General features: G+C 38.0%; 2 protein-coding genes across 2 annotated transcripts in view; one reads left to right on the top strand and one right to left on the bottom strand.

The window, feature by feature from the left end:
• Positions 1-3,753: 3,753 nt before the first annotated feature.
• The window catches only part of LOC150082924 (GTP-binding protein REM 1-like), a 36,822-nt gene continuing 15,281 nt past the window's right edge, over positions 3,754-25,294 (bottom strand). Inside the window, exons 3-4 of the mRNA XM_090376913.1 lie at positions 4,330-4,552; positions 3,754-4,106 (exon numbers count right to left, since the gene is read on the bottom strand). Of these exons, the coding sequence (XP_090233039.1) occupies positions 3,850-4,106; positions 4,330-4,552 (480 nt within the window). The 3' untranslated portion in view covers positions 3,754-3,849. The remainder of the gene's footprint in view (positions 4,107-4,329; positions 4,553-25,294) is intronic.
• Positions 10,178-25,294, top strand: part of LOC150082923 (uncharacterized) — a 179,315-nt gene continuing 164,198 nt past the window's right edge. Inside the window, exon 1 of the mRNA XM_090376915.1 lies at positions 10,178-10,279. The gene's annotated coding sequence lies outside the window, so the exon portion shown is untranslated. The remainder of the gene's footprint in view (positions 10,280-25,294) is intronic.

Here is a 25,294-nt window from a genome sequence, read left to right as displayed (position 1 = left end):
CGAAGATAACTTTTCTGAAGTTAATGAAAGTGTCAAACGCAATACGTATACGTTGATTCTTGAAAGGATTAGAGAAGAAAATGCTTTAATAGCACATTTGAGATTCTTTTAATTTTTTAAGCTTCCCGCTGTTGTGTGAACCCCTTCTTGATGGCACAGTGAAATTCTTCCAATAGATCCTTTGTTGATTTAGATGTCCTGAGGTTAATAATAGTTTTTATTTTCTTCATCCGTAATATGTGGAATATCGTAAGAGAATGAATATAATAAAATACAAACGGAACAAGTTGGAATTGGAATTGGAATAGGAATAATGATAAGAATCCGGTATATTTAATCAATTTCTTAATGAAACTCGATTAAAAATTAAATGAATAACATTTAACTACACTTTTTAAAAGCAGCAGTTAATTTATTTACTCTGTAATGTTTAGGAATCCTACATTCGCAGCGTTCAATATCTGACCATTAGTTCAATATATGCTAATCTGTAGTTAAGAAGTGTAATTTAAATAGAAGTAAATATAAATATTAATTCAGTATGATAAACTGTTCGGAATCCTGTTTGGGATTCTGTCATTCAGTGATTTCTGAACACTAAATACGACTAACTTCAAATACGTTGCAAGTGCTTTCCAGTTTCCTTTCGTTTCTGTCTGAAGGCAGCCAATCTTAGTGTTTCGAACTGACTTCATAACAGAATCCCAAATTGGATTCAGAAACACCGTATATAAAATAAGTATGGCTTATACAAGTGAAAAAGTTATGAACAGTACAAGGGCCAGTCCATAAGTAATGCCTCCTTGGCGAGCAATTTTTTTAATTCAGTTAGTATAATGCAGTGTTATATATTGTTAGAAGAGATATTTAGACATAAACATGCTAAGATAAAAGTTCCTGTTTATTACCTCTTATCACAGTCCATGTTCCAGAAATCTGGACAATCAAACGAATGTACATTTCTCCAACGGTCAAGAGAAAATCCAGTTGTCCGGATTCATGAACAATTGAGGACATTTTGTTTTCAATTTTTTATTTATTTATTGTACTAGGCGGTCCCAGTCAGCTTTCCTGGCATCCCCTCCACTGATCACAATACTGTACAGATATTTACAGATTTACAGCACCAATTCCTGCTCCATTACAAGATATTGAAGTTATGCACTTCATGTACCCGCACCATTATAAGACATTGAAGCGCTGCAGTTCATATAAAATGAATTTGGAGTCCCTGCCACGGAAAGTAGCTAGTGAGAATTTGCCGTCAGTGCATACAATTTCAGTGTAATGTCCAGTCTGAGAAAAAAGTCTTTTTAATAAATGAAATATAACCTGGAAAGCTGAATTCCACACCGTGGAAGTATTCTCCAAAGTAAATTGTAGTCAGAAGATGAACACAGATCTGTTGCAAATGTGTCATCTTCATAAGCTTTGAAATATGCTCTCTCTCTTTTCCCCCGCCTAGTGATTTCTCGTACTCAATTTTTGCATGGCTTACTCCATCTGTGGATTTGTTATGCTTCTAATACTGAATAAATCTCTCCTGATAGTCTGTAACTGTTCCATTTTCCCTTTTGCTTAATTAAACCCGTAATCCTCCCAGTTCACTTAGGCACTGTTTTTTTTTTTTTTTTTTTTGCAAAACTTCTCCACTGAAACAAATTCATTGGTAGTTTCCGGGATAAATCCCTTGAATACTTCCCATGATAAAGTTGTGTCCAACATCTTATAGCTGTCTCTCCAGTTAATAGACTTTAAAAAATACCCCAGTCCGCTATAATTCCCTCTCTTGAAATTGGTATATTTCCTTTTTCCTATTTCCTTTGACCACAGAAATCCTTTTGGACACTACCCATTTTATGAAGCTGTGGTCATTAATTGCTGTTGGTTCCTATATTGTCAAAGTTCCTGGCCGTAACTAACAGGCAAATTTTCAGTGACATTTTCCCCCCCAGTTATGACATCTTGTGGCAATACGCTTACATTTTCCAATTGAAACCATAATTACATTTAAAGAAAGATTTATATAATAAAAATATAAAAAATAAGCAGTAGTGAATTAGCTTTAAAATGTCTCCCTTAAAAATTTCTTCAATATCATCCAAACGAATCTTGATCTATTATCGACAATCTTGGATTTTTTTGAACGATTATCAGAATTTAAAGATGTAGGTACTATAATATTTCAGAAACAATTTTTGTAGTGGCTAAAGAATGAATAGACGAATTTTTCATCTACTTGAAAATGTTACTTAGGGACATATTTTCTATTTATAATTCTGTATTGTATTTTTATAATCTTCGCTGTATTCTTTTTATTTTAGATTTTCCTATTATTTTCATCAATTTTAGATGAAAATGATAAAATTAAATGAGATAATATTACCTTATATCTAATAGATGATCACAATATCCCATTTAATTTTATTAAGTATGGGAATAAAATATTTATTATATAAGGAATATATAGTTATAAGGCGTTTTTTGCACTGCTCTGATTGACTGGAAACAGTTAGAAAAGGAGAAACCCTTTTGCAATGACCCATGAAGTAACTGGACATTATACATTTTTATATTTCAAAAGAGACGGCAATTCGCGTGTGTTAAATTTCCTCAACCTGTTTTTTTTTTTTTTTTTTTTTGAGGCAAAATGTTAATATAAATAAATGAGCACACAAATAAATGAACAACAAAAAAGAATTTATTAAACATTACACTTCTCCATGGTAACAATGATATAAAACCAGACAAAGAAAATGTCCCAGCGGTTTTGATTATAGTGTAGCGAAAAAGGCATTTACCTTTTTCGTTTATACAGACAAAGTCCTCCATATTGAAATACTTTTTGCTACGAAAGCTTTATCAATGTCTGGGAGTCGAGTTTTAAAGAGAATCGACACAGACAGCAGCTCACGAAGAATATGAAATGTGCTGAAAATGCTTTAGAAACGGTTCACATCAGTATTAGAAGTACTGGCAGATGACACAAAGATGTCAAGATATGTAATAATTATGCGATTAGAAACGACTACGGAGCTAAAATTCTAGAACCTTCCGTATCTGGTCGTTCAAGGCCACTTACGTACTTCAAATTAGCAACAAAATTTCGAAATGATCCCCATTAAAATGAAGGCGATTTGATGAAACAAATTTTTCAGTAGCTCGCTTCAAGCATGATAGTAAAATACTTCAGTTTCTGAAAAATAAATATAACATTTCTTATTTTGATCCATTGTGGTGTCAGCCCACGCAAAATTTCTCAGTTAGTGGATAATAAAAGCAATTTAAATTGTATATAAAAAGTTTTAGTTGTATAATTTAACCTCCGCCGTCGATGTTTATTTTTTAATTGCTTTCTAAGGCTAAATTTTCAATTAGTTTTGATAATCCTTCCCTTTAAGCATACGATCACTGGTTAATTAATATACTATACAGCGAAACTTTTCTGATATCTAAAATACATTTTAAAAGGCTTGTATAAAAAGCAAATTTATCCTGTTAAGTTTGGATGTTTGATTAGTTTATTATGCTAACGAAGCGGCAAATTATGCATCACCAAATTCGTGGTATTTCTTTATAAAATCAGACAGTAGCCTGATATAAAAAAAATTAAAAAAAAAATTAGAGCCCAGCTATGCTAGTGAGCGAGAGAAAAGAACTATTTTTCATCTTTGTTGCATGAAAATAAAGAAGACAGATATGTTCTATCGCGATTCCAATGACCAATAAGTCTTATTTCCTCAGTTTGCCACTAGAACCATCTTTTATCTTTATGATATAAATGACCACCAGAATAAAAATGGACGTTCATTAATTTTCAAGTAAAAAAAGGATTTTTCGGTAAAGGTTTCACAACACGTGCAAATTATCACACGAGCGCGCTCTTATATCGCACTTCTGCAGTAGTCTGTCCATCAGCCCTCTCGCTTTGTATGTGAATCGTAGGGATCGTCCCACTAGAGATCTACCACTTAGTGCTGCCACCTGGTGAGCCTTCAGTCGTATCTGAGTGACTATTCCAACCAACAGTTCATCGACGTTGTGGTTAAAGCTGACAGAGGTTTCGATGAACTTTACTTCGTATCTGTTGGCTACGCTCCTACCTTCTGGAAATTAAAAATAGAGAAAACAGAGAAATAAGTAAGAAACATTATTTATACAGTTGCAAAAACAGTGAAATATGTAAGGTTAAGTTTATGGCAAAATTGTCACTATAAGTTCCAGAAACCATGCTAAACCTCAAACGTTAACTTTAACAGTAATAAATAGTTTATTTTCTCGTTACCTTTTAAAGAATTCCTTTGCCTTAACATTAACTTATGATCTTACCATCTGTGGAAATTATCCTGCAGCGTGCCAGATCTATCTTGTTCCCTACAAGAATAACAGTCTTGGAAAAGAAAGAGCCGTAAGAGAGGGTGGAATATTTCTGCGTCTGGTCCAACTCCTTCAAATGTGCTAAGGTTCTGGCGGCATACTGATAGCTCTGCTTATTCGTGACTGAATACACAACGATGAAAGCATCGGTACAGGCATAAAGAATTTCGTCCAGCTATAACGAAAAGTTTTATTATAATGATGGATTTTGCAGGGCTGCAATATTTATTTTATACTAATTAATTTAATTAAGAGATCTAAAATTATACAAAACAATGAACCTTAATTTTCCACTGCCAGTTTTAAGTTTTGTTGGTTTTCCACTGCCAGTTTTAAGTTTTATTTCATGAGAATGCATGAAAATTGTAATACGTTCTCAAATTAACAGGTATTATTTATATATATTAGTGATAACAAAAGCACTTCAAGAAGAAATATTCGGTATATTAGCATGTGTATTCACACTGCTACGATGAACTCAATTCTTCTTAAGCTTGATGTAATTTTACACGATGGTTTCATTTATTTATTATAAATAAATGAATAAAATCTTGGTAAAGTCAAAATCTTGGCAAAGTAGAAATACACAGTTTTCTTTGTAATTCTAAAAACAAATGAACAATAAACGTTCATGCCTTGTGCGTCAAGAGGAGTGTTTCCATTTACAATGGGTTTCCTCAGCCTACAAGTTATTTTTTTGGTAGGAATTTTTTTCCGCCATAAAGTGCGATTCAAGGTGTCTTGATCAGTTAAACCTCGGGCTGTCATGTGCTCCCGTACTCCATCCATCCATGTCCTCCTAGGTCTTGCTCTTCTCCTTTTTCCTGGAGGTATCCATTCCAGGATAGCCTTTGGATATCTGGTTTCTTGCATCCGTTTTACATGTCCATACCATGTTAAACGCTTTCCTTTGATAGTATCAATAATATTCTTTATCACTTTCATTTTCTCTCTTTTATGTTTTCATTCTGTTTTCTGTCTCTTCTAGAAGTTCTTGCTGAGCGTCTCCAAAAATCAATTTCTGTGGAGATAAATTTGTTTTCCCCTCGCCCGTTCAACGTCCAGGTTTCCGCTCCATACAATAAAAGACTTTGTACAGTCGTTTGAAATATAACTTTCTTTGTTTTATTTAGAATATTTATGCTCCATAGTACAGAATTTAACATGCCGATAGCCTTTCTGCTCTGCTCTCTTATTGATCTCTGCTTGGGATGATCCGTCACTTTGTAAGATTGATCCCAAATATTTGAATTTATCGAGTTGTTAGATTTTAAAACCTTCAACATTTAGAATGTGTCCTGATCCTGAAGACAACATTTCAGCCTTGCTAAAATCGATTTTTAGACCCCATCGATTATATTCCTAAAACAATTTACAGCATGCATAGTCTGCACCTTCTAAGTCGTGTACTATCACCACCTGATCGTCTTCGAAAAGTAAATTGTGAATATAGATGTATTGATTGGCAATGCCATTTTATTGCATTTTTTACCAGGATCTTAGAAAGGTGTTGGTGACATTCAACAGCCTTGTAATAGGCCTTTTGAAGTGTGGAATTGAAGTGACAAAGCTGATCCCACTTTAATTCTGCATCTATTATACCTGTAAATTGTCTTAATAATGTTAATCAATTGTCCACCAATATTAGCCTCTTTCAGTGCTTCCCATAAGAGTTTTCTTGGAACACTGTCATATGCCTTTTCAAGGTCAATGAAAATCACAAAGATTCCCTTTCCTTTCGATTGACATTTTTTAAGGATCTGTCGTACTGTTGAGATATGGTCTATACATGACATCCCAGCTTAAAAACCACTTTTTTCTTCTGACACCTCGATTCGGGCTTCTAAATGGTTCCTGATCCATTTTCCAAGAATATTTAACAGCGGATTCAGGACGCATATTCCTTTGTAATTTAAACAGCTTTTCCGATTTCCTTTCTTATAAATTGATGTAATATAACCTGTTGTCATTTCTTTCTGTATTTCTTCTGCTCTCAGTATACCATTTAACAGTTTTTACAGCTACTCCTCTTCCTCCGTATTTCAGAACTTCCATATAAACTTCTCCAGGTCGAGGTGATTTGCCATTCCTTCTCTCATTTAGAAAGCGTTCCACTTTCCTAACAGAAACTTTTAAGCTCGAGTCTTCCACGTCGAAATCCTCCACCGTCTTGAACTCTTCCCGGTCTTCTTTTAAGAGTCCTTCATAGTACTTCACCCAATCTTTCAAAGGTATTAATTGCAAACCAGCGTTGTGTTTATTCTGTTTCCATTTGTAGGTCATTTAGCATTTGTGTATTTTTTACACTGAACGAGAAGCTAGCCCGTTGCCGCAACCCCCAACCTGGAGGACCAGGGTATGTTCATACCGTCTCATACACTGGTGTGCAAAACTTAAGGACCACTGAGGTTTTCACCTGTAGTTTCTCATAGCATTGGCCTGGATTTGGGAAAAGCATACCAAAGGAACCTCGTGAGGTACAGAATTGATGAAAGAAACAACATCGACACAACAACGAAAACAAAACGATACAGAGGGACTTTATTCAAAAATGGTAACACAGTACTGGCTGCCATGATACAGATGCATCACTGCCAAAGATGGAACAAAGGGAAGAGGTGGTCCTCAATAGGAGATATGGCCACCCCTAATGTCGATGCAGGCTTTGCACCGTTTGTCCATACTTAGAACAATGTTGTTGATAAGTTCTTGTGGTAACATCGGTGGGTGTGGAGGTTCCGCTAGGCGTCTCCCCAGAGCGTCCCATATGTGTTCGATGGGATTTAGATCGATAGAACGAGCAGGACAATCCACACAAACAATGTCCTCACTTTCCAAAAGCATATCAACAACTGCAGTGCGATAGGGCGTGGCGTTATCATCTATAAACACGAACTCGGGGCCAATGGCACCTCGGAACAGACGCACATGGGGAAGGATTACCTCAGTGCAGTAGCGTGCACCGGTTACAATACCGTCTTCCAGTATCTGGAGTTGTGTACATCCATCCATCCATCGAAGATAACGCCTTCCCAGACGAGAACACATCGACCGCCATATCGATCCCTTTCAGTGATGTTTGCGGGGTGATACCCTGCAAACAGGAGCACAAGAGGGTTTGTCCAGGAAGGCCAACCGTGTGCCAACCTCTCGCCAGATTAGCTGATGTCCAGAATCGCTTCTGAGATTGCATCTACCCTCGTCAGTAAAGTGTACCTTACCCCATTGCGCTGCTGTCCAGTCCTTGTGTTGGATGCACCACTGTAAATGGTGTCTCCGATTGGCAGGTGTTAAAGGGACAGAGCGTACCGGCCGTCGGGCAAACAGTCCCTTTGTGGAGTCGCCTGGCCACAGTAAACCGCGATATCCTGCGTCTTGTGCTCCTGTGCAGCTGGTTTGCAATGGATCCCGCTGTCTGCTGTCGGTCCCGCTTGGTCTGTAGGAGCATATAGCGGTCATCATTGGGCGTTGTTTTTCGTGTACGACCACCATGGTCCTTCGAACAGCTGTACCTGTCGTTCTGAAAGCCGACCACGCACGTGAGACGAGGCTATGAGCGATACCGAACTCTGCAGCCACACTCCTCGCACTTCGACCTTCCTCGAGCTTCCCAGTTATTCGACCCTGGGTAAAGTCATCCAGATGTTGTCTACTTGCCATTTCGTTGTCTGTAGCAATGTATGAAACCAATCGAATGTCTGTAACAATCGTGCTCACCATTCGATAATTTGCACATAACTGCTGAACTGCTGCTTTTATCTGTTTATGTGAGTCCTCTCATCACGATTCAAATTTTCGGATATGCACTAGCTTTCTACTGAACGGTCACAGTTATGCAAATTGCCAAATGCTGTTTCGTTTGATTTTGTGGTTGTAACCTTTAGAAATAGTGTTGGTTCTTAAGTTTTGGACACCAGTGTATTATATGAAAAAAGTAGATATCACTTCATAAATACTGTGTATTGTGCCAGACATTTCCCTCGTGGCTCTATCGGCTGAGGTATGGCCCTATAAATCTAGTGAATCAGTGTGTGCAACAGGACGTTAGAAGCCGGCATGTGTCGGGGACTGGAACTTACAGATTGTGTGGTGGTCGGCTGTCGCTTCCGTTACCTTTCTGTGCGCACAAAAACTGCAACTCCTCTGAATCTCCCAAAATTCGCCATAGACATTATTCAAAGATGGAAGATAGTAGGTGAAAACTTCAATAGAGAAAAAAATAGTCTAGATAGCCTTACAAACTCACAGAATGTGTTCGACGAACCATAAAGACAATGGTTCGTGCCTCGTATCTGCGGAAAGCAGCATGAAGCAGTTCCACGAGGCCTTAAGAACCGTAATCAGCACCTCAATCATCTGTAAGGAGCTGCATAGCTGTGGGTTGAATGGTAGGACAGCTGCGAATAATTCCGGTATCATATTTATTCGACATCTTCCAAACTGATTTCTAGAACTGTGGCAGAAGGTGCTGTGGAGTGACGAATCTCGCTTCACATTGTTTCCTTCCGATGGATGTGTCTGTATGTGGAGAGCGTTCGGATATCACTTCCTGTACCGTACCTCCCATGAAGTTTGTTGGAAGCAGTCTGATACTGTAGAACTGTCTCAACTGTTTCGGACTTGGTCCATTCGTGTAATAGTTCTGAAACCATGAATTCCATGATTTTCTGGGATGTTTTGGACAATTATGTGATATTTACGTTGTGGTAAGCACGAAAGGAAAAAGTCCCGTTGGTATAAGCACGACAACGCTCCACGTTATCAGTAACATTCCTCATTGTCTAGAAACTAGTCCAAGACTTGCTTGTGGACAATGACGTTGAAAATTTGGACTGGTCTCTTCACGGGCCGTTCCTCCACCTATTGAACATCCGTGCGATGAACTGAGTGCTGGTTTAGACTTCGGTCTAAACGACCTTCTTCCAAAGTGACAACTGGTTTGCAGGAGGAACGAGGCGAATTCCGGCCGACCTACTGGACGTTATTAAAAGGGTTTGTCCAGGAAGATTTGAGGTCATACAGGCCAATGATTGCCCTATTGTGTATTAGGTTTTCAAGTAAAAGCCATTTTTGCAACTACCTGTCGAAATACTTAGTGCGCAGTATTATGAAATCGCCTGGGTACAGGCACACACACGCGCAGCGGAAAGTTCATTTTTAATAAAGATATCACTGTGGTTTTAATTACGTGAAATTTATAAAACTATCGCGTTTTCAGTGAATTATAATGGAATATAAGTTTTTCTCTTAATTTTCATAGTTTATAAAGAGGAATTTATTTAATAACATTTTAAGGTGGCGCTTGTAAGGTGTAACTGTAAGCAGTACTGCAATTAACTTAGGCTCTAAAACATAGTCCTATGGAAGAAACCGTAAGTATATATAGAAGAAATAAGGAGTCTCATGCTCAATTTAATTATTAAAATATTTTTTAAATAAAAAATACAAAATAATTATTTTTTGTCAAGAATATTTTCGATGAAGTCGTTTCACTGCAAAAGTTTTTTGAACATTTATTTTGATTCCGCTCTCTATACCTCATGTGTATATTGATATGTTATCATTAAGAAATTTTATATTTATCAACACACACTATGGAGGGAAGTCGAGAAGGGGGGAAGAGTTGGTGTTAAAAGTATCAGTGAACACGTTTCTTACGTGTTTATGCTATTTGGCTTGGTTCCAGGCTTCTTCTGATTTAGTATGTATTAGTATTCATGGTATGTTCAAAGACATTGCAAAACGATATCTGTAAGGTGAGCGAAATCTTTCTCCGACATACATATTGAACTAATGTGGACAACATGAAATGCATTGCATGTGGTCTTTTATCGCCTACCTACTTGTTCTCTGCGTTCTATTATTGGAGTATTTGACAAAGCAGTTTTGCACTCCAGCCGAGGTGAGTTCTTTATCATGTTTGGTAATTTATTAGTGAAAGAACCTCGTTTTTATTATAAATATAAACTTTTTTATCTAATGTCATGTTTCATAAAAGCACTGCGCAGGTCTAAATCACATTTGTATTCTTTGAATACACATTGCCTGAAGATATATCACACTTATACTACTGAAGCATTTTAGTTATAAAAATGTACCGATCTTAGCATAACTTTAGAATAAGCTATCCAAGAGACAGTAGCGCGAAACCCACTTTTGCATTAAATATTTTAGTGCCTACTGATATTATAATAACTAAATGATGCAAGAAAGTTGACTTTTTATGCATCTGTCAAAAAAATAATTCTCCAGATATTCTATTTTCTCCATCACCAAAAAAGTGAACATCTAATTTCGCTTTGAACCTTACGAAACAGGGACCAAGTTCGCGAGACTGCTAAATACAGTAAACGATTGTATTCATTGTCAAAATGATTAATTGTAAACTCCTGAACGAGTCGTGCTGGAATATAAACAGAACATTTTTTACGAGACCCAACGAAGATTCAGGTATATCACTCACTATTATACCAACTCTTAAATGAACGCATATGCTTAGATGCAGGGTCTGATTTACACATAAGCTAAACAAGCTACAGCTTAGGGCCTCACATTACAAGGGCCCTCGCTCCATCTTAAAAAAATCCTTTTTTTTAATATCGTCACAGGTGAACTGTAAGAGAGAAGGACCTCATACATGTTATAGCTTAGGGCCACAACAACTTTAAATCCGGCCCTGCTTAGATGCTGTTATTCTTATACAGCAACTTATTAATGGAGGAGGTAATCTCTACCCTGATAAGTACTAGAGAGCTTTTAAATTACATGCAAAAACGTATAAATGCATGTTACTTGAAATGTTATAGTTTGGTATCATTCCATGTGTTGCAGATCTTACCATGGATTTATTCCATTCGTAGCATTTTCTGTAATGTTAACCAATCGCATTACGCACTAAAATCGTTGAAAAAATTTAAAACCTTAGATAAGGAGAAATGAAAACCGAAAGAAATAATCAAATATTTTTTTCATATAAAAATAAACAAATATTTTAATAATCTCGGTTTAACCTAAGAAATATTTATTATTTATTATTTGATTTTTAAAATATCTGTTTATTTTCTACCTGGATGGCATGATTTCTAGACACTTCATCCCATCTACCTGAACAGGTAGATGGGATGAAGTGTCTAGAAATCATACTTTACCTGAATAATCAGGTAGAGATTTTTAAACAACTTTTAAATTGAAATATTATTTCAAAAGAAAAAAAAACTTTCTGAATGTTTTATAGAATAATTTCATGAAAATGCTGATTGGTATAATTTGGAGTTTAGAAATTAATCTCTGAAGCTTTTAAAAGATGACGTGCAGAAACAGGATTTTAATTTATATCAGAATATCAAATGTTATCGTATTAATTTATAAGAGAGTTTAGTGATAGCTTAGATTTTAAAAGGTAACTCAATTTATTTCAAAAATTACTAGTGTTTTTTTCTTCAGTTTGTTGATGATATTAAATATGCGAATTATAATTAAATACTGAAAGTTATTAGAAGATGTTATAGATGAACTAAATGATAAATTACATGAATCACGTTGGAAACAGTTAGCCGAGTACCAGTATTTAAACAAAAAAATTTATTAAAGTGCAGAAAATGAAAATTAACTGCTTTGAATGTTATTGTGAATCGTTATTTAAATAATGAGTTCATAAATGCAAATTACGAAATATTACAATTATCTATGTTAGCTAAGATCTGTAATAATCTGTGTTAATGTTAGTGGAGTCCCACAGGGTTCGGTGTTGGGCCCACTGTTGTTTTTTATATTTATCAATGATATTGTTGAAGGTGTATATCAGGCTTAGTGTCGAAGTTTGCAGATGATACAAACGTTTGCAGGGTTGTTAATAACAGTAATGGCAGCGTGCTACTGCAACAGGATCTAGAAAATTTGGGCAGATGGGCTGAGAAGTGGCAACTGAAGTTTAACATTGACAAATGAAAAGTACTGCATATGAGTGGAAGTAACCCCAAAAGAACGTACCAACTGTTTGGTACTACAATTAGGGTGATAGATAATGAAAAGATCTAGGAGTAATTGTGCAGTCAGATATGAAGTTTTCTGAGCAACGCAGACAGGCTACAAGAGCAGGTCATGGGGTTTTGTCAATTAAATACAGGAATTTTGCTAGCAGGGAAAAGGAGGTGATTATCCCTTTGTATAAGGCAATGGTCAGGCCACGCCTTGAGTACTGCGTACAGGTCCGAAGGCTTCATTTTAGGAAGGATGTGGATTTGCTTGAACGTGTACAGAAAAGGGCAACATAATTGGTGAGGGGAATGAAGGGATCCTCTTACCTAGAGAGGCTTAAGTTCTGTAAATTGCAGCGGCTGAAGACTAGTCATCTGCGAGGTGATCTGATTGAGGTGTATAAGGCCTTGAATGGGTTTAACAGACTCAGTTCTGATGGAATTCTTCCTCTTCCTCAGATTACGAACCTGAAGGGGCATAAATTCAAATTGAGGAAAGACAGATGTAGAATAGATGTGCGGAAATTTGCCTTTAGCCAGTGGGTGGTTAATTTCTGGAACATACTTCCATCTGTCGTTGTGGAAGTTGATAGCTTAAATAAATTCAAGGAGGAACTGGACAAACTTTTAGAGGGAATGGTTGTGTGAATTTTTTTTATTTATTTTTTTTAAATTTTATTATTATTATTTTTTTTTTTTGGCTGATGCTACATATGCTCATACACTTGCTTTCTTGCATCACATGCCTCTATTACTATTATTATAATTGATTAATAAAATATGATTATATTAAATGACTGATTTAGTTAAAACAACAGATTACTGCTACTAAAATAGATGACAGCATCGATAATTGGATATATTTTGCTAGATAATTATAATGAAATTATTAGTAACGATCTAAAAATATTAAAATTAAATATCAAGGGACTTTTTTTTATCGTGGACTGTAAAATAACAGTGAACACGTAATTGAATTTTTGAATTTATAGACATTTCATTTATAATTTTTTATAGTAATAATATTAATAGTGATAATCATAGTAATACAGGCATGTGATGCAAGAAAGAAAGCAAGCACATGAGCCTATGTAGCTTCAGTAAAAAAAAAAAAAAAAAAAAACCACACAACCATTCCCTCTAAAAGTTTGTCCAGTTTCTCCTTGAATTTGTATAAGCTATCAACTTCCACAACGACAGATGAAAGTTTGTTCCAGCAATTAACCACCCGCTCGCTAAAGGCAAATTTCCGCACATCTATTCTACAACTGTCTTTTTTCAATTTGAATTTATGCCCCCTTAGGTTCGTATTCTGAGCAAGTGGAAGAATCCCATCAGAATTCAGCGTGCTCAACCCATTCAAGGCCTTAGACATCTCAATCAGATCACTTCGCAGGTGCCTAGTTTCCAGCCGCTGCAATTTGCAGAATTTAAGCTTCTCTTGGTAAGAGGATTTCTTTATTCCCCTCACCAATCTTGTTGCCCTTCTCTGTACACGCTCAAGCAAATCCACATCCTTCCTAAAATGAGGCCTCCTGACCTGTACGCAGTACTCAAGGCGTGGTCTGACCATTGCCTTATACAAAGGGATAATCACCTCCTTTTCTCTGCTAGAAAAATTCCTACATATCATTGACAAAACCCCATGACCTGCCCTGGCAGCCTGTTTGCATTGCTCAGAAAACTTCATATCTGACTCCACAATTACTTCCAGGTCTTTTTCATTTTCTACCACCCTATGTGTAGTACTATACAGTTGGTACATTCCTCTGGGGTTACTTCTACCCATATGCAGTACTTTTCACTTGTCAATGTTAAACTTCAGTTGCCACTTTTCAGCCCATCTGCCCAAATTTTCCAGATCCTGTTTCAGTAGCACACTGCCATTACTGTCATTAATAACCCTACCAACCTTTGTATCATCTGCAAACTTCGACACTAATCCTTATCAATGTCATTAATAAATATACAAAACAACAGGGGGCCTAACACCGAACCCTGTGGGACTGTACTAATAACATTACTCCACGAAGAGCAGCGTCCATTGAGTACCACTCTCTTCTCTGTCTTCTCCCACTCAACCACCCTTGTATTAGTATTAGTATTAGTAACGGCCGTATGGTGCAAGAAAGCCTATGGCTTATGCTGCACCAGCCAAAAAAAAAAAAAAAAAAAAAAATCCGAACAAAACAATGATAAAAACAAAAATTAAATAAATAAATAATAATAATTAATAAATAAATAAAAATAATAAAATGAAATTAAAAATTAAATAAAAAGGAAATTAATCCTATCATCCTATGCGCTTCCCTTACCCGAAAGTACTATCCAGATGACCTTTGAATTTCCCCAAACTGTCGGCCTCCACCACCCATGAAGGCAACTTATTCCAGTAATTTATAACTCGCTGGCTAAAATAAAACTTCCTGCAGTCCAATCTAAACATTTCCCCGCGTAACTTGAATTTATGTCCCCTAGTTCTAGCATCATTTATAATCTTGAAAATTTTGTCCTCATTCATTTTACTGATGCCTCTCAGAGCCTTAAACACCTCAATCAAATCTCCTCTAAGGTGTCTAGTTTCCAAACTCTGCAACCCACATATTCGAAGTCTTTCTTCATAAGGACGCCCTTTTGCCGATCTCACCAGGCGAGTTACCCTTCTTTGCACCCTTTCAAGAAGCTCGATGTCTTTCTTTAGGTGCGGTCTCCATACTTGAACACAGTATTCCAAGTGTGGTCTAACATAGGCCTTATATAATGGGATTATCACGTCCCTATCTCTACTTGCAGTATCCATTGTAGCAACTTACCCTTAATACCATTCTGCTCCAATCTGTACAGTAGTCTTCCATGCGCAACAGTATCAAAAGCTTTCCTGAAATCCAAGTATATATGATATCAAAATTATTTTTTGCATCCAGTTCCTTTGTAACCCCATCGTAGTATCCAATCAAATTTGTCAGACAAGACTTTCCCTTAACAAACCCATGCTGTGTCTGAATTATTGCTGCAGTCTTGTCTAGATGATTCTGTAATGCATCTCTAACCAGTGACTCCATTATTTTCTCCGGAACAGAAGTTAAACTAATTGGTCTGTAATTACTCGTGTCACCCTTCGATCCCCCTTTGTGAATTGGGGAATCATTTGCACATCTCCAGTATGTGGGGACTTCCCCTGAGTCCATGGATGCTCTCATAATTGTGGCTAAGGTTTGCTTAGTTCCTTTGCCGCCTCCTTTAATATAACTGGATAGATCCCATCCACCTCAGGTGCCTTTCTTATGTTTAACTTCAACAATTTCTCCTCCACTTTGCTCTCAGTTATTGCAAAATCATTAAGCACCCTGTTACAATTTTATAAACTTCTGGTATTTTCCTTCCTTAATAACTCCTCATGTGTGAATGTAGATGCAAAATACTCATTGAGTTTGTTTGCTATCTGAGCAGGATCATCAACAGTCGAACCATTGATATCAAGTGGACTAATCTGATTCATCTCATTCCCTTTAGAGTTTATATGAGTAAAGAAATCCTTGCTGTTTTTCTTAGCATCCTTTGCTAAAGATTTCTCGTAATCTTCCTTCGCTTGCCTAATCTCCATTGTGACTTGATTACAGACTAGCTTATATCTGCCATATGCTTCTGTGTCGCCTGATAATTTATATGCATCCCATGAATTTTTCTTGTCTGCCACGAGTCTCATTAGTTCATTTGACAGCCATTTAGGCCTAAACCTAGAACAATATTTCTTAATAGGTTTGAAAAGTCTAGTAGCTTCCACGATTAATTCCTTGAATGCTTCCCACTTAGAATATGCTGTTGGTAACATCATCAGTTGGTCCCACTGTACAGAATTTACAAACTGTCTGAGACCACTGTAGTCACCTTTACGAAAGCAAAAACCCTTTCCTTTACTCCCGATGGTAATTATATCTTTAAGTAAATCCCACATCGGTACACTGTGATCACTGCCACCTAGTGGTTCCTTTATCTGCAAATTCTTATTGCTGATAACCAGATCACTGCTGATAACCAGATCAAGAGTATTACTTTCTCTGGTTGCCTCTCGAACGTGCTGCTGTAGAAAACAATCATCCAATAAATCCACAAAAGTCTTACTAGTGTGCGATTGACCAAACTACAAGTTCCAGTCACTATCTGGGAAGTTAAAATCTCCCATTATAAAACATTCTGATTTACTGGCCCACTCAATTTCTCTGTACAATTGTTCGTTGTACTCATTCGAGTCAGGCCTATAACACATTCCTACTCTTATTTTTGCTTTCCCACAAATTAATTTGTGGAAAATTTGGATGAACACACAAATTAATTCGTGTTCATCCAAATTTGTAATTGCGATTTTAATTATTTATTCTTGTAAACAGTTTTCTGATTTTAAATATTTATTCTGACACTTTGTGTCAGAATAAATAATTAAATGTCTTCTCACACTCGTGGTCTTGCTGAGTTGGTTTGATGTGTTCTCGGCTTTCGATTCCGTTGCGCGTCGAATCGGTCATATCTCTATGAGTGAAAGAATTCATTAAATTATTTTATCCGTTTATTTTGTTTTGTTCGTTACATTTGGAGAGCATTTACTGGAAGCATTCTACGCAAAAGTTTAAGGTAATCCCTTACTCTTTTAAATGTATGTGTGATTCGGAAATGATTTAGTTACAAGCTTGTAGTTTACTGCTAGGATAAATAATTTTGCTGATTTAAAATGGAAGTAAAGGACACATTAGAAAGGATTTTTGTACAGGTGACATAAATTCTATCAGCATTTCTATATAGAATGTGTGAAGAACATTTATAGTATAAGAATAATTAAATTGATAAAAAAATTCTACGACATTGATATTACAAATTGTCTGAAATATACCGTAGTAAGAGGATGAAATATAATGAAAGTAGGAAAAATGTAACAAAATAAAAATGTGCTCAATTAAAAAAGAAACATAACTGTAATAAATGTTGTCAATAAAAGGACGAAAGTTTAATTGCTTAAAAATTTGTATAGTTTATGAAGCTGATTGATAGGATTTTGTAACAAAATAGAGCATTAGATTTTGTTTTTTGCTGGGACATGAAATTTTATTGAAGAATGAATTTGTGGACAGTACTCCTTACTATTTATGGGAAAAACAGCGCGAAGAAAAACTTCTACGACATAGCTTTATATTATCTTACAATTAAAACTCGTTAATGTCCTAGTCTTTGTAGTCCATAATAAAGAGCCTTCTTAAACTTTTTTTTCCTAATTTCGAAGTTGTGCTGAAATGCGGTCTCTCCTTGGCGCCACAATATCTCCGGCCAGTTCTTACATGTACCATAATATTTGTGATATTATTCGAGTCACTAGTGATAACAGTTCAAAAACATACCTTCCCCCTTGTATTCTCTGTGATGTATTGATGCCAATAACTGCCATCAAGGTGATTGAAAAAATTTTCCCACATTCGAATTGCCATTCCACGATTGTTAATCCTATTATATGAGCATGTGTAGGCCTAATCAGCGCTCATATTCATCCATTTTCTTTACAACACTCCTAACGTTACTATGCAAACGATTTACGGTTTCTGTTTTCTTGTTAATTTGTTAATTTTCACGTTAATATTGTTAATTGAGTGCACATAAAGAGTAAATAGCGTACCCCATTTCCCACCAGGTCTTTATGGTATGAATAGTGGTGTGTATCTGCAATATGATGACTGGTAAGGAATTAGAACCTAATTAGTGAGAGCAGCGTCACAAATGACACCGTGTTCAACAGAGCGCAGCACGCAATTATAGCGATTCCGAAAGGATTTTAAGTAGTATATCGCTTTAATCTCAAATGAATCGATTCATTTGTAAATAGCTACTGCTTTTCAGCATTCTAAGTGCAATTCTTGTAATTAAATTGATTTTGTTTTTAAAATTTTATCACATATCTTTCAAAATTTCCTTACATATGATTTTAGGTCCGCAGTTTATTTTATGGTGGAAACATTGATCATTACCCTATATGCAGTGTGCCAGTATTTATTGCTGCTGTTTGTTGGAGAATACAGGAAATAGATTTATAATTTATAATTCTTACCATATATCTGGGAACTGGAAGCTATTTATATTTATTTAATTAAATGGGAATGCTAAGTATTTCAGATATGCATCATTTTGAAAATTCCTCTAATAAATGTCGCAGCATATGGGGATAAATACGATGCAAGCACCTTTTACATATGAAAAAAAAAAATCATGATATTATAACATATTATCGAAAATATAACTTAAGTGTATATCTCAAATTAAATAGAGGGTGTTCCAAAAAAATTGATTATGGGGAAAGTATTGGTCACAGAAAAGTGCAGTTGTCACAGTAATATTCTACAAGGTACGAATTTTTTATGGATATGGAATCAAAATTATTTAGTTCCACTTTTTCACAAGTAGAGCACACTGTTAGATAATATGATGACATCAATAAAGCCACATGGGCTGTATAACGCCCCCTGAACTTTCAGGAGGTATTTTGGTAAGGTGTCCCTAGCATTGCCTCCCGTAGACTGTGCTAGTCCATTGTGAAGGGTCCAAAGGCCTGATTTGTCGATCCGCCTAATCCCAGAGATGTTATACGGGATTCATATTCAGTGGCCAAGGTAGCACCTAAAAATCATTTTCGTGTTCGGTGAACTACTCTCCAATAACACCGGCAATGTGGCAGGACCCATTATTCCGCTGGAACGCACCTTACGTCATTCACATTTCTGGCCCTTTTATAATGTGGTACTATTCTTTACAGAGATATGAGGCGGAGTACAGAGAGAGTACAGAGTATTTTTTTTGGGTCTAACGGCACCAGGGATTTACCCCATCTCCGCGTATGTTCTTTGTATCGAGGACAGTACGCTGTCAAGGCCAGAGGTTTAAAAGTGTGTGGATCATGTATTGTGTAATATGTTGTGCCCCTTGTTCCTCTGGCTTGTTAGCCGCCAGGCCCCAGATGGGACCTGTCGTTTACGTACTCCGCCACGTGGAGGCCAGCTAGGTGTTCCCTTATAGTTTGCTCTGGCAGGTCCTACCACCTATTTTCCTGAGATTTCAGTGGCTAGGACCTAAAAAAAAATAAAAAAAAATAAATAAATAAAAATAATAATAAAAAAAAAAAAAAAACATTAAAATAATAATTCTTTTCTTTTCGGCACAGATGGTACATTATACGCAACTTAGAGGGGCTATAAGGAATAAGCGCTGGAGGTAATAATATTTCCTAATGGATCGGGCATGAATTTTGGTGTTTTAAATTTGTACGTGTGGGGCAAGCGCTGTTGTAAAGAGAAAGATGGGAGGGGAGGTGGAAGACTGGGGGGTTGGAAATTGGAAGTAAGGGGTCTATAGGGAAGATGACCCCTGTTGAAATAGTGGGGCATGCCCATGCCCCACCAGAGGAGAAAGAGGGGTGGCAGGAGGGGGGAGGAGACAGCAGGCCGTCCCCTCCCCCCTTGCTAGGGAAAGAGGAGTAAAAAGCAGGCTACACAGAGCCAGGGCACTATGGCTGTATGGCATCATAAGATGTAATCTTCAAGGTCCGAGTCCAAGTTGCAATCTTCGTCTTTGCATTGGTTCAGTGGTGGTCCAAGTCCAGAAGTCAGGTCCAGTTCGTCACGCTCATGTGTTGTATCTGCCTCAGGTGGTCACTAGTTCAGAGTTTCGCAGTCTTTCATAGGTTAGTGATATGTGGCAGGGATCTTTGTCTTTCAAAGAGTTCGCGGGCAAAGACGGTGAAAGCCCGGTAATTATCTTCTTCTTGCAATATTATTTCTTCTTGGTTTTTTAGCAAGGAGTTGATGCGTGTATATAGCTGACATCTGAGGTCCTCGTAGTTGTCACAGTCATGGATAAGATGTTCCCATGTTTCCTCCTCACCGCAGTTACAGCTCGGGTTGTCAGAGATTCCCAGCTCGTGGAGTTTTCCTCTGAAGGAGCCATGTCCCGTAAGAAGGAAGGTGGTGTGCAAGCCAGGGGAAAACCAGGACGGGGAAATAGGATATACCCTGCTGACATCGGGTATAAATTTTTTGGTGACTTGACCTTTTGTGGTAAGATTCCATCTATTTTGCCAGATAGATTGCAGGTGTTCCGTTAACCTCTTATTTTCTGAGGATTTGCTTTTTTGTGGATCTGTTGTGTAACCTAGATAAGTTGTGGTTCTTCCTTTCGAATGTTGGTGTAGCAGCCCACAGCGCACAATCTCCAGGTCCAAGGGAAGGAAGCCTGCCAGGACCTGGAGCGCATGGGTGCTCACCGTGCAGCAGGCTCTAGTTGTTGTCAAAAGTATGGATCGGTGGATCGACTCCAGCTTCTTCTTGTTGACTGCTGTGTTTGCTTTCTGATACCAGGCACCTGCACCATAGGAAAGGATAGGGATGAAGAGGGCTTTGTATAGAAGAGAGAGGGCCCTCTTCTTTAGTCCCCAGTCCCTCCTGGTGATTTTGGTTATCAGGGCCGAGAGCCTTCTTGTTTTCGTTCTGAGATAACAGAGATGAGATATGAAGTTCAAGTTTCGGTCTAGTGTTATTCCTAAGTATTTTAGTTCCTGTTTGAGTTTGATGGTCGCTCCATTTATTTTGATTAGTGGAGGTCTACCAGGGTCAAGGGTACCCCTGAGGAGTATTGAGTTTGTTTTTTCGGTTGAGATTGTTAGAAGATTCCTCTTGGCCCAATCTTGTAGCATTTGTGTGGCATGATTGCCTATGGCCTCCAGTTGAGCCCTGCTGTCTGCTTGAAGCATCATAATCAGATCATCAGCGTATGCCTGTGTAATGACATTTGGAACATCCAGGTTTAAAAACTCATCAAGAACCAGGTTCCAGAGGAGCGGCCCCAGGACGGATCCCTGTGGGCAGCCCCTGTAAACCGGTCTGGATACAGAGGTAAAGGGAGTGCTGACAGTGATTCTTCGGTTTTCCAGGTAAGATTTCATGCAGCGAAATAGATTTGATGGGATTTCAGCCCGTCGGAGCCTGGCCAGAACGCTGGGCCACCAGAGGGAGTCAAAGGCTCCAGCGAAGTCAATTGAGATGAGGAGGAAATATTTCCTATTACAGTTTCTGACTGCGTCAATGATCCTCTCGAAGGCATCAGTGGTGGAGCATCCCCTCCTGAAACCAAATTGGTTTCTTGACATCAATTGAGCATTCTGGTAACGGTTTTCAATTCTGTGGTAGATGAGTCGCTCAACGAGCTTGCTCAGCATCGACAGCAGAGCGATAGGCCTGTATGAGCCTGGCATGTCCTGGGGTTTAGTGGGGTTTTTCAGAATAAGTCTGACTCGGGCTGTCTTCCATGAAGTTGGAAAGAAACCCTCTGTGAGGCATTGATTTGCTAGGTTTAATATAGTATCCGGTATAATTTCCACTGCCTTTTTTAGTATTTCCGTCTCTATTTGATCTTCACCGGGAGTTTTCCTGTTTTGCATTTTGGCTGCAGCTATGTTGAGTTCCGTTATCGTGAAAGGAGGCTCCACTGTCTGGGTGGAGTATTTATCATTTCCCTCGCAGAGAGTTCTCTGTTCATGCGTGTGTGGAATTGTTGAAGGTAGGAGGATATGGTCCAATATATTATTAATGGAAGAGTGCCAGGATCTAGTGTATGTCCCTTGAGGTGTTAAGGTGGCAGCAACGACTTCTCCCCTGGGCAATTTACTGGTGGTGATTTTATATACCAATCCCCAGGGGTCTGCATTTCCCACTGTGGAGACAAAGTCTTCCCAGGAGTGTCTCTTTCTTGTTTTAATTTGAGCCGTATATTGGTTCCTGACCTCCCGGTATTGCTGTCTGAGTATGTCAACCTCTGCTTGGGGCCAAGATCTGCGTGCCCTTTGGAACCTTTTTCGGGCATTATTCACTCGCTGTCTTATTGCCTGGAGTTCTGGTGACCACCAGTGGACCACTTTGGGAACGGGCTTCTTCTTCCTGATGGCTATGTTTGCTGCTTCAGTTATAAGCTGCGTTACTTTTTGTTGGTGTTGGTCAGGATTGAGATATTTTGGGTCGAAATTTCTGGCTTTTTCCATCAATGTTTGTTGGAATAAGTTCCAGTCTGCTTTTTGGATGGCGTATCTTGGCGAGAGGATATGAGGCGGAGTTGAACTGACGTTCTAGGAGCCGCCCTTTACATATACACATATCCACATGCTGGAACACACTTGTGCGATCCGGGAAGACAATCGCCATGAAGAGATGTACCTGATCAGCCACAATGGGTCGGTAGTTTTTAGCATCCAGAGTACAATCTAGGGGTATGAGGGCTTCAAGGGGTTCCTAGGAAAACATTCCCATACCAAAATACTGTCCCCCACCTGTCTGTTTCTGTTTTACCAGGACATCGGAGCGATTCATAATCCACAGTTTATCGCGTACCCTCCATCTCGACGCCAGCAGGAAACGTGATTCATTGTAAAAGACATTTTTTCCCAGTCGTCAGTGGTCCAATGACGCGGTTCAGATGCAAATTTTAAGCGTCGTTGACGATGGGTGTCTATAAGCATGGGTACCTTTACCGGACACTACTCTGGCGGCCCATACAGAGGAGGGTTCCTTGGATCGTGGCCTTGGAAACACACACTGCTGGTCGTTCTCTGTTAAAAGTCCATGGCCAACCATTCTACCGTCTGTTGACTCTTTAAAAAGGCAACGTGTTCAGCTCTGTTTTTTGGAGGAAATCTCTTCTCACACATACTCGACGATTTAATTAATTATAGAGTTTCTCTATAGGATTGAGGTAAGCGTTCTGGTCTGGCTAATACAACTTTTCAATGCTCGTGTCCTCAAGGAGTCCACAACACGAACATTATGACACGGAGCTTTGTCCTACTGATACAGGACCATTCTCGACGTGCTGCTACAATGTAGGTAACGGATTATTGTCCAAGACGCCTAGATAGACCTCATCATTTATTGGTTTTGTTCAAAACAACTAATGGTCCTGGGCCAAACCATGAAACACAGCCCCATTACATCACGCTGCTTCCGCCAATCTTAATTATTGGGAAAATACAGTCCGGCAAGTAGCTTTCTTCGAACATTCGCCACACCCATCACGATCTCCAGACATAGACCACGTATCGTGACTCTTCACGCCAAAGGACACCTTTCCATTGCTTTATGGTTCGAGAACAACAGACCTTACACCCAGTTAGATGGCGACTGTATGAGTTGGGGGTGATTAGTAGCTTGCAGGCGCCTGCATGTCCTTGGTAGCCCATAATCATACAGCGTCGGTCGCACTGTAATGGTGTCGAAATGTGTCCCTGTCCCAGTCGTCTCATTGAGGGTGTGGGTGTCCGCTGCGACGACGTCGACCTGCATTCCGAGCGGACCATTCTTTTCAGGACTTTCTTGTCATGTTCCGTCAGCTTTAGAGGTTTCTTGGTCGTGACGGTTTCAGCATCAGTCCGCTTCCATTTGCAGATCACATCACTAATAATCAACCTAGGAATCCATTGCCGTTGAAATCTCACGTACAGATCGATTGCTATGTTTTACACTATTATCAATCGCTCTGGAAGCCTTTTAACCCCGTCGATCGCGGTATCTTGCTTTTCATAATCTTACGACTGTCTCCTCGAAGGCTTACGAACATAATCAGGACGTAATGTTAGGGGGGAGAGAGAGAGAGAGAGAGAGAGTTGAAAAGAAAAAAAAAGTTAAACAATACATGGGAGAAGAGTAATGAATAATATTATGCATTTATAATTGAACTTGATGGCCAGGTTTAGAGAAGGTAAAAAAACTATGCAGTTTTATTAAATTACCTATAAAGTTATAATCTTAGTAATTAATTGATAACACGATAACTATACAGTATTTACTTTCATTTCCTTTAATCACCGAGAAAGAAAGAAAAAACAAGGATTAATTTAAGGGGAACAATGAATGCATGACATTAGTTAAATTGTTAATTTTTTTTTTTTTTTTTTTTTTTTTTGGAACACGTGGAATACTTTGTGTTCAGAAATCTGTAGACATCTGCTAATTAGTATAATGTAAATTAGATATGTATCAGTCCAGACTGTTATGTTTTATGTGGTGTTTCTTCGATGGTAAAATAAAATTTAGTTTTTAATTTTTTATTATTGGAACTAAGAAACCCAAACAGAAAATTGGCCCATTTCATAACAGTTATCGTTTTAAATGTTCTGGTCCTCTGCGCTTCCATCCAGCTGCCTCGTGGCTACGACCTATTTTCTTCCACACCGTATGGAAAACGTGCTGGGCTGGATTCTCTTCCAGAAAGGAATAAAGTATCAAGGGCTTCTTTCATATTTTGGATAGGTCAGTCTCGGAGAGCTCGAGGCCGATTATCTTTACCCCCCCCCCCCCCGAAACTTGTGGTTTCATCGAGAACACAGGTAAAATTCATATTACTGACGACATATATCTTTAAGTTGCTTTGGCGCAAAAAAAAAAAAAAAACTTAAACGCAAAAAAACAAAATAAACAGCTGCTACTGGTTGGAAATTAGAAAAATTGTTGAACTGGCATACTTTTAATAGCTTAATACTTAATAAAAATTCAGAGCTAAAGACTGCAAGAAAATTTACAGACATAGAAGTTAATGAAAATGCATCATGTCTATACGCAGTAACTTAACCTAAATTATTATAGTCGCATCGCTACATTACACCTCATGTTGTGAAAACCTTCATAACGAGTTTTCGAAGTATAACCGGACTTCATTAAGTCCGGTTACACTTCGAATAAGTGACACTTCCCCAGTAGAGAAAACTATTGTTACTTATTCTCAGTGGATACCATCAACGGCTGTTTCAGGTTATTTATGTAGGGATGTAATGCTCTTAACCTGCAGGCTCTGAAGCTTGTACATTGACATCGTTATCGTAATATCTCATATTGTGAAATCTTTACAACGAGTTGCCCTCCTTATACTTC

This window comes from Mastigoproctus giganteus, chromosome 7 (assembly GCF_048544385.1).
Source record: "Mastigoproctus giganteus isolate SK-2022 chromosome 7, ASM4854438v1, whole genome shotgun sequence".
In the NCBI taxonomy this organism is placed as follows: Eukaryota; Metazoa; Arthropoda; class Arachnida; order Uropygi; family Thelyphonidae; genus Mastigoproctus; species Mastigoproctus giganteus.
This window is presented reverse-complemented; position numbering and strand designations above follow the sequence as displayed.